At 33.8% G+C, this 18,297-nt stretch overlaps 1 protein-coding gene and 1 long non-coding RNA gene across 5 annotated transcripts in view; one reads left to right on the top strand and one right to left on the bottom strand.

Moving 5' to 3' along the window:
• LOC145688018 (uncharacterized) overlaps window positions 1–18,297 on the top strand; it is a 553,165-nt gene that overhangs the window by 241,113 nt on the left and 293,755 nt on the right. Inside the window, exon 1 of one of the 4 annotated variants that reach the window (XM_081761688.1) lies at window positions 17,665–17,808. The exons of the other annotated variants lie outside the window; for them this stretch is intronic. Within the exon in view, the coding sequence (XP_081617814.1) occupies window positions 17,796–17,808 (13 nt within the window). The 5' untranslated portion in view covers window positions 17,665–17,795. Of the gene's footprint in view, window positions 1–17,664; window positions 17,809–18,297 lie in introns of those variants that run through there. 4 annotated transcript variants of the gene reach the window in all.
• The window catches only part of LOC145688020 (uncharacterized), a 149,472-nt gene that overhangs the window by 56,991 nt on the left and 74,184 nt on the right, over window positions 1–18,297 (bottom strand). The window lies entirely within an intron of this gene.

The following is an 18,297-nucleotide window of genomic DNA, read 5'->3' as shown; positions in this document are numbered from 1 at the left end:
ATATCCGTATCTCTATTCGAGTTTTATTTTATTCAAAGATTTCTAATCCCATCCGAGTTTGAACTTGCGACCACGCACACCGAAAATAGGAACTTACTGCTAAAAAAAAAAAAAAAAACCCTCAAATATAATTCTGTTTAATACTCATTTAACATTTCAGTTTTTTAACGTTTATATAATTTATATGCTGTTTTAAAGATGCGATGTGATGGATTGAAAGGTTTTGCTGTCCTACAAAGTTTATTTTTCTGAACAAAAATAGGTTTTCCCTTAAGTCAAATATGCTGTATCAGGTCTGTTTTTTTTTTTCAGAAATGTTGAAACAAAATATTAGAAAAGTCCATATTTTAGAAAAAAATATATGTCTTTTAATAAAATTGTTTTTATGTAGAATGCAAATTAAATGAACACAGTATGTACATGGCACATTTGAGTATCAGAAGGATAAAGCAATATTTATAGCTTACTATTGCGTGCAGTTTTGTATGAACAATAGACTTGAAAAAAAAAAAAAAACGAAAGCCAGTAAAAATTTATATGTATGAAACAACCTGTATACGTATAAAGATGCAGCTGAAATAAATGTATTTTTACATTGCCAACCAAACAAAAATGATAATCAAGTGACAAAAACATGGACATAGATTGATGGATGGTAAGAGCACAAAATAAAAGAAACACTAATGAAGCTTTCCTCTTATGTGACGTGGGAACCGTGTGATGCGCCAAGTTCCAACAGTAATCTGCCAGCATTGACACATTCTTTTCCTTTACATCTTTGTTCCAGGATCTGAATTAATTGGTGAAACCTTTCACCATGCTAATCAGACACAGATCCTAGATCTTCGGAAAAGAAAGACAGGTTGTTATGTAAGAAATGCATTTTGAGTGACATATTGCATCATATAATGTGCAGGTTTGTCAACAACTGAACTAACTACACACAGTTAGCACTTTTGTTATATACCAGAAGCTTTCCTGAAACACTCCTAGGAGAAATCCTGGTCTTCCTTTTCATTTTTGTCACTTATTCATGGTATACGTCATCTTTCATCAATTGACGTATCTGGAGGCCAATGAATTCACCTTATTTTAGTTTAGCATATGAGATATTTGTAAACTCTTAACCCGTTTTTCTCCGTAATTTTATCCACTTTCGAAAATGGCTGAATTTGTATTGACAAGAGATTACATTTTCATATTCTTAACTCAGGGAATGAGGGATACAGAAGTAGGAGATTACTTTTGTGTGGAGTGCATTTCTCTTGCTTTACTATCCCACTCACAAAGAAAACAGCAATACTTTGTGTAGACTAATTGTAACCCTAACACCCAACCAATCGCCTTGAAGTCCCAACGTAAGTTCACTTCAAATTTTAATAAGTTTCTTTCAAGATTAGTGAATATCCAATTGGAATAGAAGGGTAACTACGAGTATTACCGTTGTGGAGAAGGACACACTTCACTCTTGCTTTCGATGAGTCCAAGAATAACCGCCACTCATCACCTTTATATTGTATTTATAACGCCTGAGTCAGTCCTATAACGTATGTGCAATACATACAATCATCACTATTGCTGTAAAATTTAAGAAAGGCACGTTGTCTATTGCGGTCGAAAGTCTCGTTGGTTTCTTTTTGAAGAAGACTCCAATCTTGGAGCCTTGAAGCAAGGAACTTAGCTTGCTTGGATAAGTTCAAGTGTCTTACAACATCGTGCTGTTCCTTCTGAGTAATCAAATGTGATTCTTGGGCACATTCCCTGTATGTAGGATCCTCACGCGAACTACTCCTGCCATATTCACTGTCATCATCATCACTGTTGTCTACTATACATACTCCTGGCGGAACAAGCACAGGAAAACTTCACCATGTGCGATGGGCCTCCTAGGCGATCGTAGATTGAATTGAAAATGAAATGAAATCTGTGAGTTTTACGTCCCACGGTTATGCCGGTTAGGCTAAAGGAGACGGTGATAATGAGTAATGAATGAAATGGTGGAATGAAGAAAGTGGGAGGAAACGGGAGATCCCCGAGAAAACCCACGCACACGGTGTTTGTCCACCACAAAGTTCACTTGGCGGGGGCTGGGATCGAACCCGGGACCCCAAGCACCAGAGGTGAACGCTCTACCACTGAGCCACCGCGGCCCCCGTAGATTGAATTGATTTTTGCCTCTGTCCGTTATTCCATTTCCGTTTGAAAGACAAAAGTAGCAATCGTATAAATGATCACGTGATTCAAACTATATTACTAGTGTAGCGAATGGCATGTATTTGTGAGAACGACGTAACCATCCCCTTAGATTCGGCACACAGAAATTACAGCAAACTTGCAGCGCCCAGGATTTGCCTATGTCGGCCTTCGATGAAAATTACAATTCATACGCTTTTTTAACAACGGCTGTTATCCTCGGAAATTTCGGTTTTGGAGTTGTCCGTCCACACACATAAGAGAAGTCAATATCGTTTTTACGCTTCGTAGGCCCGGGTTCGATTCCCGGCGGGAGCTCATGTGGTTCGGATTCCACGTTAATGAGTAGGTCCACGTCTCATATAGCCTCGCTGCTGAAAAGGGACGCTAAACTGAAATTCAACTCAACGCTTCGTAGGCATTGTCAGAAGTGTAGCACTGTGTTTTCACAACACGATACAACGTTTGCAAATGTTAGCTATTTACAATGCAATATCCACACATTAATGTGTCCCAAGAACACAACTTTGAGTGTGTCTATCTGTTGTAGCAGATTACTTCAACAGGAAAACAAAGCTCGCCATACGAACAAGCAAACAAAGTAAATATGTAATATTAATACTTAAGTATTTCAGCGTTATCCAGTGTTACCAAGTGTGGGTAGGTAAATTTTCCTCCGATGGTCACTTTTTCTTCTTTCCTGCAAAAGTTTCTGAACCTTTCGTCTGTGAGGGAGTGGGGAACAGGGTTGCCAAATCAAAATAGTCAAAATAAGGGACGGGTTACGAGTTTCAATAAGTATTACGGGAAGGGTTTAGATAAGCATGATCTAGTGGTAAAAAGTGAGCCAGGCATCAAATAAAAAGAGTAATCATTTTAGGCTGAAAGAAATACAAAAGTTTGAACTAATACAAAGAGTTATTATATGAAAAAATAGGTAAATCTTACTTTTAAAACATTGGATTTAAGTTACTTAAACTTCCTTCATAAAATCGTACTTCACGGTTGACTTAACTACACTTATAATCTTTTTCAAGTTTGGATTTTTCTTTAGGCCGCCGAAAAACTCAGCTTTCATCAACTGGACAGGAAACTTTTTTTTTTGGTTGTTGTTGTTGTTGTTGTTGTTGTTGTTGTTGTTGTGTCAGTCCATTCCAAATTCATATGTGAGAAAACTCTTTCCACAAATGAATTTGACTGTGGAATGCTTAGGAAAAAGGAGACGACCTTAAAGACATTTCGCAACTCAGAGCTTTTCCGAAATAGCATTTACCATTTACTGCCCATACTCATGACGACTCATTAAAAATTACGGGCTTTAAAGTCTTTGTCCGAGGTAAATTGTCATTTGGACAAAATACGGTACTTTTGCCGCCCCGTATCGAAGCTCCCCGGGACGCGGAACAAAACCATAAAATAAGGGAATGTCCCTTAAAAATCCGGGGCATTTAGGAATCCTGGTGGGGGAAGAAGTAATTTATTTTATATTAATGAACGTTGCGTGTAACATATTGAAATGTATTCATAATTATGACTAACGTTAATATTATAATCAGGAAACCTTTTTGCTTAAATATTTTTCTAAGCTAGTTCTAGAAAATTGAAAATCTCAATTACTTTTTTAAAAAATTGAGACATGATACAGGAAAAAGAACGTTATTACCGAATTAGCAGGAAAGAAAACTTTTAGACTCATCTATTACATTTTAGGAAAGAAATAATGATTATTATCTAGATGCATTAGAACTTTGTTTCAAGATATTTTTTTTACAAAGGTCTTATTCTCTGTAATTATCTAGGTATATTTCCTCACACATCTGTGCTACCAAAATGGCAACAATCAATATTTCTTTTTCAGTATATTTACTTGTTTACTCAAGTTTGTCATAATGGTTATCATAAAATTACAACATTTACAATTTTAAAACAAGTAAGTTTCGTTTCACAGTGTGAAACTACAACAGACTTCCAAACTATAGAAATTAAATACTTAAATCTGAAGTAGTTTATCTATAACTACTGGTTACAATAGATAAATAAGATTAAAAAATAGAACCTATTCCTCGGACGCTCAATCCATATCAGAAAGTCATTAATCACTATGATTTATTGTTTTTTTTATCAATGGTGATGAAGGTTGAAACCTAAAATCGTTAATTTGAACCAATCCCGGATTGGATAGTTGTTAAGGGAGGAGATGAAATCTTCTTGGCATGCTGAATCGATTGCAAAAACCACGTCTCGATTTTTTTTTCTCTGATACTTGTCGACAGACGGACGGACAGAAGCGTTCTATAAGAGTTTCGACACTTAAGCCTAGCATAGTTTGGAGGTCTAAAAAGTTGAAAACTTCTATTTTCTTCCCCTTCTTGCTAAAACACGTAGGACCAGCTTGACAAACTAGCTTATATATTTATTACGTTGGTTGTATAATGGCTCATGAATATACGAGAATCATAAAAATGTAATTTGGATTTGTCAAAAAAAAAAAATGTAAACTAACCTGGGAAGTAAAATTTTAAATAACTTATATAAAGCCAATTGTATAATCTAAGATATAAAATTGATGACATAAATGCACGCATATTATGTTTACCTGAATTAAAATCTGACATTTTTAGTGTTACTATGTGACTGCAACTGTAAAGGTCGTAAATAATTATTAATATTTATTTCCGTGGAACTTATTTCCATAACACAGTCAGCAAACAATACTGTTCGCAAGGTCATTTAAAATTTTTAGCAATGTACTTATTATATTGCCTTTTCTTTTCCAACTTTATTTCGTAACGCACTAAAGACGTTCATTGAATTTTCTGATTGTAATTAGTGGAAGAAATGTCTTTTACCGTATTGCGATGAACTTGCTAACAAGTATCGTTTCCAAGAATACAATGAAGCCAGCTAAAACTTTAATAAAAAAAAAAGAAAAATCTTTGAAGTTAAGAAATGCTTGAGTTGAGAGGAGCATTCAGATTGGTCTTGTTAAAAAGTTTTCGCACAGCCAGTTCTTAGGTTCCAGATAATTGGCAAGGTCATACAATTGGAAATAAAACACGTGCCACTGAACAGCAATTGATATTAAGATATGGTAACAGTTTTCTCTTTCTCTTCTAGTCAGTGGCGGATCTAGCCTGGTTCCAGGGGCATAGGCGCCCCAGTTGTTTTGAGTGACAAAAAATAATTTAAGCTATTATTTGTATATTTTTTAAAGTTTATAGTAAACTCATGATATACCTATCATAGTCTTGGTTTTGGCTGCCACCAGTTTTTATCTTGTAGATTCGCCACTGCTTCTAGTTGAACACTAGCTGAAATGCTTGTTCTTCAAACTGAGAGAATGAATTTATGGAACATTTTTCAACCACATTCCCTACATTCAATCACAGTTTAATGAAAGTGTAATAATAAAATCTCGTGAGATATTCTATTTTTGGCACAAATTTTGAACTCCCTACCCAGCTTAAGATAAATTAACTCTATGGCCTATGGAACCCGGAGGAAACTCTTTAATCAAAGCGAGGTGAAAAAAGCTTAGCTAAAGGTAGAAACTAATAGCGTTCCAAAACTAATATGAAACTTTTCATCCACTTTTGCGTAATATGTTCACAAACAGCAGACAATATCGTTTCGATGTGGAGAGAATAAACCATAGAAAACAGCTCCTTTTCCCCTAGACAATACTATTTTACATGAGAAACCGTTATCACGACTCACTTATCTGCTTTCGATTTCGAGCCATTTTGAAAATCGGCATTTATTTTCGCGTTTCTAAACAGCTGAAAACGGAAAGCCACTAGGTGACTTGTGATAACGGTAGCTCACGCAAAATAATATTGTCTAGGGCGCTCTTGTTCCATATTTCAATTATCTTTCATCTATTTGAAGTTATCACATAATTACTGTAAAATTAGCGGTAGTTTAATTTCGCCGGGATGAAGACTCTTAAGAGGGAAACTTTCAAAACCGCTGGCACAAATTTCCACTTGACTTTAATGAAAGTTTAAATATCGAGTTTCATTTCCCTAACCTGATGGGCTCGTGAGATACTACATTTTTCGCATAAATTTGACCTCTCTCCCCATACCCACTTAATACACGTTTTAATAAAACTGACACGATGAAAACCTAGTTTGGAATAGATGACAATTAACTATATTCCAAATTTCATTTCAAACTTTTCAGTCGTTTTCTTCTGATTCGACTACACACAAGGTTATTTTTACACTTCCAAACTGCGCTATGCATAGGTGTCGGAAGACTTATAGAACAGCTTTGTCCTGTCTTCCATCTGTAGAAAGGTATCGGAGCAAAAACGGTAAGAGATATCAAAAAGTTATTTTTATAATCGATTCAGTGTCTCACAAATACCTGTTAACCCTCTATTTGAACCGGAAATGGTTGAAAATCACCATTCCCTGTTTCAATTTTATCGGCATAGAAGAAGAACTACAGGCTGTTTTTTGCAATCGATTCTGCGTCTCAAGAGGGAATGTCGTCACCACCCATAACACTCTACCAAAATCGAAAGTAGTTTAAATTTATTACTACTTCTGGTACTAATACTCTTCCCATAGAATAACAATTGACTTTCGTTTCACGGCGTGAATTTTGATAGATTTCCGAACTATGGCAATTCAATACTCATACTTCAAGTAGTACATCTATAATTACTGGTTGAGATAAATTAATAAGCTCAAAGATGAAACCTGTTCCTCGGACATTTAATCCCTATCAGAAAGCTGTCACTATGAATTACTGTTGTTGTTCTATGGTGATGAAGGTTAAAACCGGAAATAGTTAATTTGAACCACTTTTGGTTTCAATAGATGGCTAAGTGAGGATATAGAATCTACTCTTGGGAGACTAAATCGATTCCAAAACACTGCATCTCGATATATCTTACCGTTTTTGCGTTATGAAAATCAGTATTGAAACCGGAAGTAGTTGTACATTTCAACCACTTCTGCGTTTGGTAGAGTGTTGCCAGTTGTGATGGGATGTTCTCTTGATACCCTGAATAGATTTCAGAAAAATGTTTGTCGCTATCTATCACCATTTTTGTTCTAAGGCGAAAAAAAAATGTTTAAAAACGTGGTTAACTTTAACCACTTCCGAATTGAATAAAGGGTCAAGGAAGGAAATGAAACCTACTCTTTGCAAGCTGACTCCATTGCAGAAAACGACAGCTTGATACCTCATACCGTTTTTGCTCTATGGAAATCAGAACTGAAAGCGGAAGTAGTAGTAAATTACTACCACACCTGGTTTCGGCACATGGTTGCGGGTTGTGGCGATGTTCTCTTGGCACCGTCAATAGATTAGAGGAAACCTCTTGTTGCTATCTGTTACCAATTTTGTTCTATGGCGAGAAGTGTTGAGCTCAGAAATGGTTTATTTGAACCACTTCGGTTTGAATAGAAAGTTAGTGGAGCAAGGGAAACCCATCCTTGGAAAGCTGAATCAATTGCAAAATAGCGCATCACGTTATCTGTTACCGTTTTTCCTCTGATACTCGTCGACAGATGGGAAGACGAATCAAGCCATTCTATATTTTCTACATTTATACAAAGCATAGTTTTGACGTCTAAAAACGGTATATATATATATATATATATATATATATATATATATATATATATATATATATATAGAGAGAGAGAGAGAGAGAGAGAGAGAGAGATTGTTTTATGAATTTTGTCTCGATTTTATCTATCTGTTGAACCCGAAAGTAGTGAGAAAAATCTACTGTTTTGAGGTTACGGCACTGATTACATAATGGAAGAAACAGAAATAAGTAGCAAAAAGCAGTTGTTTTATATATGGATTCAGTACCGCAAGACTATGTTTCACTTCTGATTGTATTCCTTTATTAGAACAGGAAGTGATAGACATCAATTAGCACTTTTGGTTTCAATGTTAAGTATTATTTAGCGAAACAGTAAGAAAAGCGAGTTCAGCGTCTGAGGAATAGATTATCTTTGATCTGTTAATCTAATGCCACTGGTAGTTACAGATTTACTATTTCAAGCTTGAGTATTGGAACTCTATCGCAGTCTTGCACTATGAAACGAAACTTGCTTGTCATTTTCATATATTAGATTACACTCTTAACACCGGTTACCATACAAGAGTGCTACGAGCAAATTCATAGCAGGATTACGTTTCTCAAGGAATGAGAACTGAGAAATAAAAATTAACCGATAATTTAAAAGAAGATGTAAACCACTTTTAGGTATATATTAATGTATATAGATACAAAACAATGATTGTGTTACGACCATTTTTTTTTAAATGATCATATGTTGTTCGTTGTTGCACGACATACGTTATGTATGGTTTAATTGCATCACAAAGAAATGCAAATGTTATTATACGTATATTTAGCAGACAGGTCTATCCTAGTATAAAGGAAACTAACGATCGAAAGAACTCAATCATAGATAAATGTCTAATTACGACTTTTATACCAATTTCAAGATGCTGAATGCAATAGAACTATTTTTTTAAAATGTAGACGTTCATGGCACAACAAGAAAAGTTATCTCAAATTTGGGATTTTAGAAACTATGAATATCCCAACTTTGAGTTACTTTTTGTTGTGACTTCATGAATGTGTTTTAAAATAGTTTGATTAGATTCAGCATTCTTAAATTAGCATTAAAATGCAATTAAAAAGTATTCAGGCGTGGTCAATTTTACTTGTGACATGATCATTAGGGTTGCTCAAAAACTTCAAAAGCATTTCTCTAGTTGTAATACCGCGGAAAAGTTGCGAATCGGGGAAACTAAAAGGAAATAAAATCGGTTTATACCTTCCGGTCGTGCATGCGCTCTAAAGTTGGCTGAAATTTGGAAAAGCTTACATGTTTACGATTTTTTACCTAACTAATGGTCAAAAATATCTTGTTTTTAAACCTTTAAACTTTTGTTCAGTAAAGAAAACAAAAAAGAACATGTAAGTTGCTAATATTTGTGTCCCTAGAACTGTGATCTACTTTATTTGTCAATTATTTTCCAACATTTTATTAATTTTGAAGGCAATGCGCAACTGGAAGATGTTGATGCTTTTAAATAATGTTTAAATTTTATTTTCTATGGTTCTAATACATAAGTATTTGAGCTATTACATTCGGGAAGAGGTAACTTAAAAATGTCAAAAATTATCGTAAAAAATTATGTTTTCCAAATTACGGCAAACTTTAGAAGACATGCGTGCCCGGAACATATAAACCTATTTTTTGTTACCCCTTTTTAGTCTTCCCAATTCGCAACGTTTTTGCGGTATTACGACTTGAAAGAAATGATTTTTTCGGCCCACCCTAATGATCGTTCGTTCTTTACAAATGAAAATAATGTTTCAGACTTTTCAACATTACAGCCCACCAAAGAAAGATATTATGTTGTTAAGTAAAAAAAACAATATATATATATATATATATAGTAAGATAAAGGAAAGAATATCTTGTAGAAAGTATACAAATTATAATATAAATAATAGATAGAACAATTCAGTTATTTACTGGTTGATTTGAAACAACTTTTGCTGCAGAAACTCTCGAAGGTGTTACAAGTCTGTGTAATATTATGTTGGAGAGTTTGATTAAAGCCGTGGATCAGACCGAGATGATCTCTAATCGAGACGATTGACGTCATAGAAACTGACATGGATAGCATCTCTCTCTCAGACGGTGTGCGGGCGTGGAAACGCAACCCATCATCACACTGACGGTGACAGAATATCAGAAGGTTCTCTTATTTTATCCCAATTGAATTTCTGTGTTCAAGAGAAAATGTTTTCTTCTATAAACATGTTGAGAACTACTTTCTTTATGTATATAATGTTAAAATAATGTTATTTAAGTTCAACAACGGGTTAAAATATTAAAGTATGGCTTTAACATCTTGTAAATTAAAAATACTTTCTTTAAAAAGAGTTGCAAGACGTTAAATATATAAGAAAATTGCAATGCAGTGTTATTTGAAATTTCATTCACTTTTATATAACTGCTCCTTTGTTAACACTTTTGAGTGCATTACATTTTCTTCGTAATACATTCAAAAATATAAACAACACTTTCGCCATAGTAATTTAATTTATTTGTCGAAGTGACAATAATGTTTAATTTTAATTTAATTAGTAACGAGTTGTTATTGTAAGAACTTACTACAAATATGGAGAAAATTTTGAGCCAAGTTGTGTAACGACCAGAATTGATCACCAAAACCGTGCGATCTGACACCTGCAGCTTTTCCGTGAGAGTTTCCCTTTATTTTACATTTTACTTAGAATAATTATTTGATAATACAAAATTATGTTATGTCCTAATTTAGTCTTAGTAACAGTACACAACTTTCTGATTACTACGTACATTTACTTACTAAAATATTAAAAGTACTGAATATTTACGTACAAATACATTCTGTAAAATAAATGCAAGAGACATATTTAATAAATGTTAAGATCTTCCCACTTATAACTATTTATTTTAATAATACATGTATAACTTCAGCTGCAAAATTATTTTATATTAAATGAAGCAATAAATGCTAAGATAGGGGGGAAATGATAACAGCGAGCAGCTATTCCAAATCCTAACTGTGTTAATTTCAGTTAATTTATAGTTCATTTAATTTTATGCTTGACAATCTACACAATGAACTCATTACGTGAGCCGGAAAACTTTGGAATTGCTGTTTCAACCGTTAACAGTGTGTCAAACATTCATACGTTATGAGATGCAAAGTATCACAGTTTCACCGCAATCATTAAAATATATTGTGCACCACTTTTGGCTTTGTGGTGTCTTTAATTAATAACCTGGATGACGGTGTGGTGTTCAAGCTATATTTAAATCTTCCTCTAAATCCCCTTTGTGTGCAATTCAGGTTTCATGGGTGAATTTTCCATTTCACTTGATAAGAGTGTTCATTAATGTTTTCATTTTGTTTATTCAATTCCATATTATTTAAGACGTAGTAAATGCTTGTAGTTTGTGACAAACATCGGTGGAATTATTTTACAAAGGTTTCAAAAAATTAAACTTTTTTAAATATTTGAAGATATAAAGGATATCTTTAAAATTTCCCGAGCTTGAATTTCTTAGTCAAAACTGGTGACTAAAAATGTCTTAACATTGAGTAACAAATGTTATTTCTATTTGATTAATCTCATTAAAAAAATGCCTCACTACATATTGTTGATAATTTCGACTAACGAAATTAAATAATTGAAGGGCCTGGTGGAAGAACTGCTTATCCCACTTCTCCAAATAAATTGTTTTTCATGCATTACATCAGTGGTTCCCAGCCTTCTCAAACCCAATGGGTGAATGCAATTGTCCTAAGCACCATCGTCATTTAACCCAATCTATCCATGCACAAGGCTGGGTGTAAGACTTGGACGAAGCAAAGAACCAGATAAGGACCGCAATTTTTTAAAATATATATTTGTCAAGGATAATTTTAAGAATTGAAGCCTTGAATGAAAATTTCGTAATTTGTAATTTGTCCCGAATAGATACATGTTTTCAAATATACGTTTGCTCTTGTCAATTTCCAAAAGGAAGGAATTAAAGAACATTTCTTGGACGGACTTCTTCAAAGCTAAAATATTCGAATGTTTGTGTTAGTTGGATATATTTAATCACTACAAATTATTATTATTATTATTATTATTATTATTATTTGTAAAATCCTGTCCGATGCTCTTGTGCATGACAACAGTCAATAACATGCATACATAGCACCAGTATTGCTCTCAGTGAACTTTTGCAATGAAAGACAGATTCCTATTATTTGACACAAACAAACAAAACATTGTGTCTGTCTATCAAAGCAAGCTCCCTCTGCATCGCTGACGTTTAATAAATAAAAATAGTGGCTAATTCGTATTCTAAGCCCTAAAAGCTCAAAATAACAAAGTTTAGCGCTTAATTTTTCTAAAATACATGTTTAAAGACCCAAAATTTCATTAGATTATAGGATGAGATCTGTGCCTAAGCGAAATAGTAACTTGAATGTGTTTGATAAGCAATTTGTGTGTGACACTCTGCTTTTAAAAAATAAAATAAAATAAATAAGAAGAATTGGAACATTCACTTTAAGGTTATACTATTTTTAACACGCTTATGAGTTGTTATGAAAAATAGCTTCTACTGAGGATACTCAATAACATGCTGGAAACTCTTTTCTTTACTCTAAATTTTCTAGTAAATTTATAAAATAATTCATCATCATTTCTTAAGTTTAATTCCTTTTCAACCTTCTTATTGTAATATTTCAACGTATACTTTGGTATGTTAAATAGTTTGTTTCTTAAAACCGTTGTTTTTATATATGTCAACAGCTTTCTAGTTTACGAATCGTTATCCAAGGGAACATATACGCATCGCATTGTTTTAATGAAATACTGGATGAAAATTACTGACGTCTACTCTTGAGTGGAACTAACGAAGCTAAAGATATGATTCTCACAACATGAGAAACACAAGAAGAGTACATGATGTGAAGATACAGATGAGATTAAATGCAGTTTTCAGAGCGAAGTAACGTAGCTAAGTGTAGGTACGACTGCTTGCCTCAATTAAATAAAAACTTTTCACTTGCGCATCTCCTTATGTTGCAACCAACTGTCTAATTTTCTTGCTGCTAGGTTTGCCTAAAGTTTAATTGTAGTTAATTAATTACTTTCCGGGAATGCACAAAATTGTAGGAATTAATTTGGAAATTGTGGTGTTACTAAGTTCTCGTCTAAATGAAGTGCAATTTAGTTTTGTTATTTTAATGTTTAGCTGAATTATTATTAGCTAAAATAATATTTCATGACAAATTTACCTGATAAATTGAGGGTAAAAGAATCATTTAGACATAAGTTTCAGAAGCTCTTAATGACTGAAATATTTGATGCTCACTTTTCTTAATTTTTTCGCCAAATAAAGAAAGCTTTTTTTTTTAAATGAAAAGAAATGAAATATTTCGATTTTATATCACAAGATTATCCCATGTAGGCTAAAGGAGACGGTTATGATGAGAATGAATGAAATCATTCAATGAAGAATGTGGTAGAAAACGGGAGATTCCCGAGAAAACCCACCCATACGGTGTTTGTCCACCACAAAGCTCACATGGCATGAGCTGGGATCGAACTAGAGATCCTACGAACTAAAGGTGAACTCTCTATATTCTTGCAAAGAAACGGCAATGGGTGTCTTCTTTGAATCTAGAAATGTATAATGAATATTTTTTATCTTCAGAAGGATAAAAAGGGAATTACAGACACCCCATTGTGGTTGGCTGCACAGAAAGTACAGCATATTTTATAAGTATGAAAATTGAGCTGAATTCATATAAAGGAAACAATGGTTGAAAAATGGCATTTAAATGTCATGATCACATATGATAGAGGAAAGAGATCTGTTATGCCACATCGTCAAAATGACAGCTAGCTTGGATTCAAATATTTTTTGTCATATTTATATTTTGAATCATCTTGTATTTTCTTCATCCACTTTACACCCAATCATAGCCACTTGGTTACCTTACGGAGGCTATTTGTTAATATCATAAGTTTCTAAATCCACATGGGATCACTCGCTACCATTTTCTTGTCAGTACAGAAAATCATGTAATGAGTACCTCAGCACAACACAATACACATTAGCACAATACAACCTGTCTAAGTTGGTCACCCTCCACTTGGCAAAGAAAGTCCAACTTACAAAAATGCCCATCTTATAGAGTAACAAAAACGGATTCTTGTATCTCGTTACTAATATAAGATGGATAGGCTATTGAGATGGTTGATTTTACTGATTTTACTTTTCTAATAAGAAAAAAAAAACAAATATAGACAACATTATTATGACTTAGGTTTATGCCAACTCAGTAACCCACAAAATACTCAATAGCGAAACCAACATAAATGTCTTCAAGATGTCTCTCACTAGAAGATAGATTTCTCAGTAATATCACATTTCAGACTCATTTTGGTTTTTCTTTTGCTGAAGCAAGAATGACTCAGGAGAAGAGCATATACTGTCATTGGAGTTAACACCGGTATATTATATGATTTTACGAGATCTATCTATCGTTGTAGAAATCTGCTAAGTATTATAGGCGACGGAGGCTTTATTTCTTATATCTACTTGATGAAAAGGCGGAGCGATCAGTAAATCTCGTAAAATAACATAAGGTACCTGTATTAAATCAAAGACGCAAATTTTGAAACATGTCTATTGGTTATTCTAACAACGATATTTGTAGAGCGTAGGTTTCTGGTTTATTTGGTTGTGAAGTTTACAGCACTAAGCCTATCTGAGACTTGGATCTACGAGTTTAAGGTAGAATCCGAAGCACCATAGTGCGTTTAAATTTTAATGCTCTCTCACTGAGAATTGATCCCGATTGATTACTGAGATCCCGATCAAACATATAAATCTCGTCTTATATAGCCTCGTTGTTGACAAAATGGATAAGTCAATCAATCATTCAACTATTTTGTTTACTAAGAATAGGATAGGCAAATTTGACGACAGGGACAATTTGAAACTACTGCAAATCATTCATTACTAGAAAGCAAAACGATTGAGATAATTGAGTGTTCCCAGAATACATAATGATATGTCACATTCACTAACTTTCGAATAATCTACATACCAAACAAGCTAACCCTCCTATCTACAGGTACATTTCTGGAATTAAACCTATCTACATATTGTTCTATGGCTCGATGCCAACTTATTTCGCCTGATACCTCAATTTCACCAGGAATGGTGCTTGCCATTATGTTCACCCGAGCCGCCCAAGTATGAAATAAATAATACTTCGGAGTTAACTTCTCCTTTTTTCCTCTTCCTCCTTTTTCATTTCTCTTCTTTCTCTTTTTTACTCTGATTTTTTTTTCACTAACCCATAAGAAATGCATCATAACATCAATTGACTTCGATCAGATTCAAAGGCAAACCTTTCACTTCTGTGTGCGTTCTCTTTCGCTAGCCATCAGTGTGCAGGGAAGCAATGGATGTGGAGAAGTGTGTGTGTCCATGACAGGCTTTCACGCCCATCGAAACCCACTGTGTCGCGTCACTGTGTGTTGGACCGTCAAATGATAGGCCTTATTGAGCACAGTTTTCTTGTTCCATTGACTTTCAACAGCATCATGATATTTCCACCAGTCACGAAGGCAGGACATTTAAAATGCTAGTCTCATTCAAATGTTGCGTATGTAGCCTCACGAATTTTCTTTGGAATTCGATAAATGTTGTTTAAGAAGTTCACGTAAAATTATCAAAATTTTGAAAATACCGTCCGACCTAAAATTTCAATTGAATTCGCTTAGGTTTTAATGGATTTTCTATAGGGTGTTCCATATAAGATTCCGAATTTGAAAGTTTAAAAAAAAATACGGAAAGCTTTATGAAAACTTTTATATTCAGGGGCGTCATTTAGGGGGTAGGCAGAAGGAGGCAATTCCACCTCCCAAGAGTTTGAGGAATGCATATACATTAATCGACTGTCTACTAATATACTAGCAAAAACGTGAAAGTCTTATGTCGGTTGTGCTCTTGCCCCCATCAAGAGAAGTCTGAAATGACGCTCCTGGTTATATTTTACGTATATGTAATCAGTATCATATCCCACTTAGAAAATATATATGAAATACAATGATAGGTATAATTCTACGTCACTGAGCCTGCATACATTTATACGCTCCACAAAGTTATTGATAACCACACTTGTATGTGTTTGTCCCGAAATCTCTAATCACGCGTATGATTTCCACCTTCAGTTTCAAATGACTACGTGGCTTGTTGACGTACATTGTGATCTCACAGACACTCACAAGAAGAAATCGGATGACCATCTCCATCGCTTAGTCATCGCTGTTACTGAAAATCTAAACAATCGAACCAAATCAATTAAAACTACAAATTCAGATTCTCCATACGAGATTCAAACTTAAATTAGAACGTTATCTATGTTATGAAATATATGAAAATTTAAAGTTTTTAAGCAAAGTTACAGCAGGATCTCTACAGTTTTAAAGCTAAAAAATAAAAAGTCAACTTCCGTATTCTGCATCTAGATCTTTCATATATTTACTAACGTAACTGCAGATATAATGAAGAATTCATGTTTTCTCTGGAAGCAATTAAAACTAAAATATCGGAAGGAATTATTAAATACCTAGTATTATTGAGGAAAAACTCTGCAAAAAGTCCCGCTCAAGGCTACTAGATATGAACTAGGAATTTTCCGATTGCTAAGCAAGGATACTATTTACTTGTGTCTGCTAGCCAAAATGTGTTTTTCACGTTACCCATTCGCACTTACATTGTAAGAACTACTTATTGCATCGATGCCTTGCATAAAGCTTTTAAGAATGTGCTGCCATCCTTTCAGCAAATGTGTACTTAACAAAACCATCTTTCAAGGATGAAACGTACCACAGTGTTCAAACTCATTCGTTGTAAATTAATTCAATATAAGATTATATGTGGATTTCTCAAATTCATAATTATTTCATAAAAATTCAAATCTTTCTCTTTTAAAGATGTATTTTTCCAATATTCATGATTTCCTCAAAAGTTCCTTCCATAATATTTGCGATTATTTCCTTCTATAATATTTGCGATTATTTCGTTCTATAATATTTGCGATTATTTCCTTCTATAATATTTGCGATTATTTCGTTCTATAATATTTGCGATTATTTCCTTCTATAATATTTGCGATTATTTGCTTCTATGATATTTGGGATTATTTCAGAAGTGTGTTTACACTTTTACATGTTTTGTATTTTGTTTTATTTTGCTTTCTGTTCAAATTAAAACCTCATTAAAACCTTTATATTATGAAGGTATATGCCTGCCAAAGATTTGAGAAATTTAAGGAAATAACAATTTATTTGAAAAGATTTGGTAAGAATTATCCTATTTTTTAAGGTATTCATTACAGGTTTCGATATTAATCATATAAGATTGTTGGAGTGCATCAAGTAGGCAAATCAAAGTACCCCAGATTTTTTTCACTGATATTTTTAGTCTGGAAGAGAGGATTCAAGAGCCTAAGAGTTATCGTCGTTTAATAGCTCCCTTGATAATGAAGAAAGGAACAAGTTAATGACAGTTTTTAATAAATAAAGGAACTTCGAACATCAAAGACATTTACTTGATTACCATCGATCGCCACTGAGGGCGCATTATTTCTGAATGCGGGAACAAGAGAACAATCAGCGCTTAAGATTTGCTAACAGGAACCATTGCCCACCTCAAACAGACCTATAAGTTGAATGTTCTTCCCAGAAAGGTCAGGTGACTGACCGAATCGATTAAATGCGTCGTCCAACTGCGCAGAAAACCAGGCATCCTACACCCATCTCATATTGATCACTCAGTCCGTATTTGCTAACACTTCCATTCAGAAAGACTTCGAAGACTTGTCAGTATTTAAGAAAAAAATATTGGAAATGACAAGAACGTTTCTCAGTTATTCGGTTCCATCTACGTTTATGTCAAGGTTTCTTTGTATCTTTTTTTATTCAATGTAGCAATGTGCAGTAAATTGGAGTTTTTCATTTATTGGAGCTGAAGAAACAAATAATGGGGCAAGTTGGTACGTAGCAAATTCATTGAGTATTAACTCGGATGCTGGTATAATCTATGTAAATTCGTCTTATGGAGACATAGTTTTTAAACATGTCTCTGCATATAATCGCACATATGAATTTCTATGTTTACGGGGGGAAAAACAAACAAACCAATGTTTGCTTGCCCGAAAGTTAAGTAAGGAGCGATATTTAAAAGATGTCACTGCTTGATATTTCTTGCGCATTACTTTTGACAGCTTCTGTAAATATGGCATTAAAGATTCACATCATTATTTTGCTCAGAGAAATGTTAAAACATTCAGAAAGAATTTCATTCTTGGTAATCATTATGCACGTTTCTAATTGCCAATTATATGTATGAACAGTACTAAACATCCTCATTGTTTTTGTTAAATAGAATAAAGTATTGGCCATTCAGCTGGTAATGTTTATTCTTCTTCAGATTTTAATGTTACTTTCACATGCGTATAAAGTTCATCAAGATCCATCACCAT

This window comes from Thermobia domestica, chromosome 6 (assembly GCF_964235325.1).
Source record: "Thermobia domestica chromosome 6, izTheDome1.hap1.1, whole genome shotgun sequence".
Classification (NCBI taxonomy): domain Eukaryota; kingdom Metazoa; phylum Arthropoda; class Insecta; order Zygentoma; family Lepismatidae; genus Thermobia; species Thermobia domestica.
Note: the sequence above shows the minus strand (reverse complement) of the source record. Positions and strands in the feature narration are given on the sequence as shown.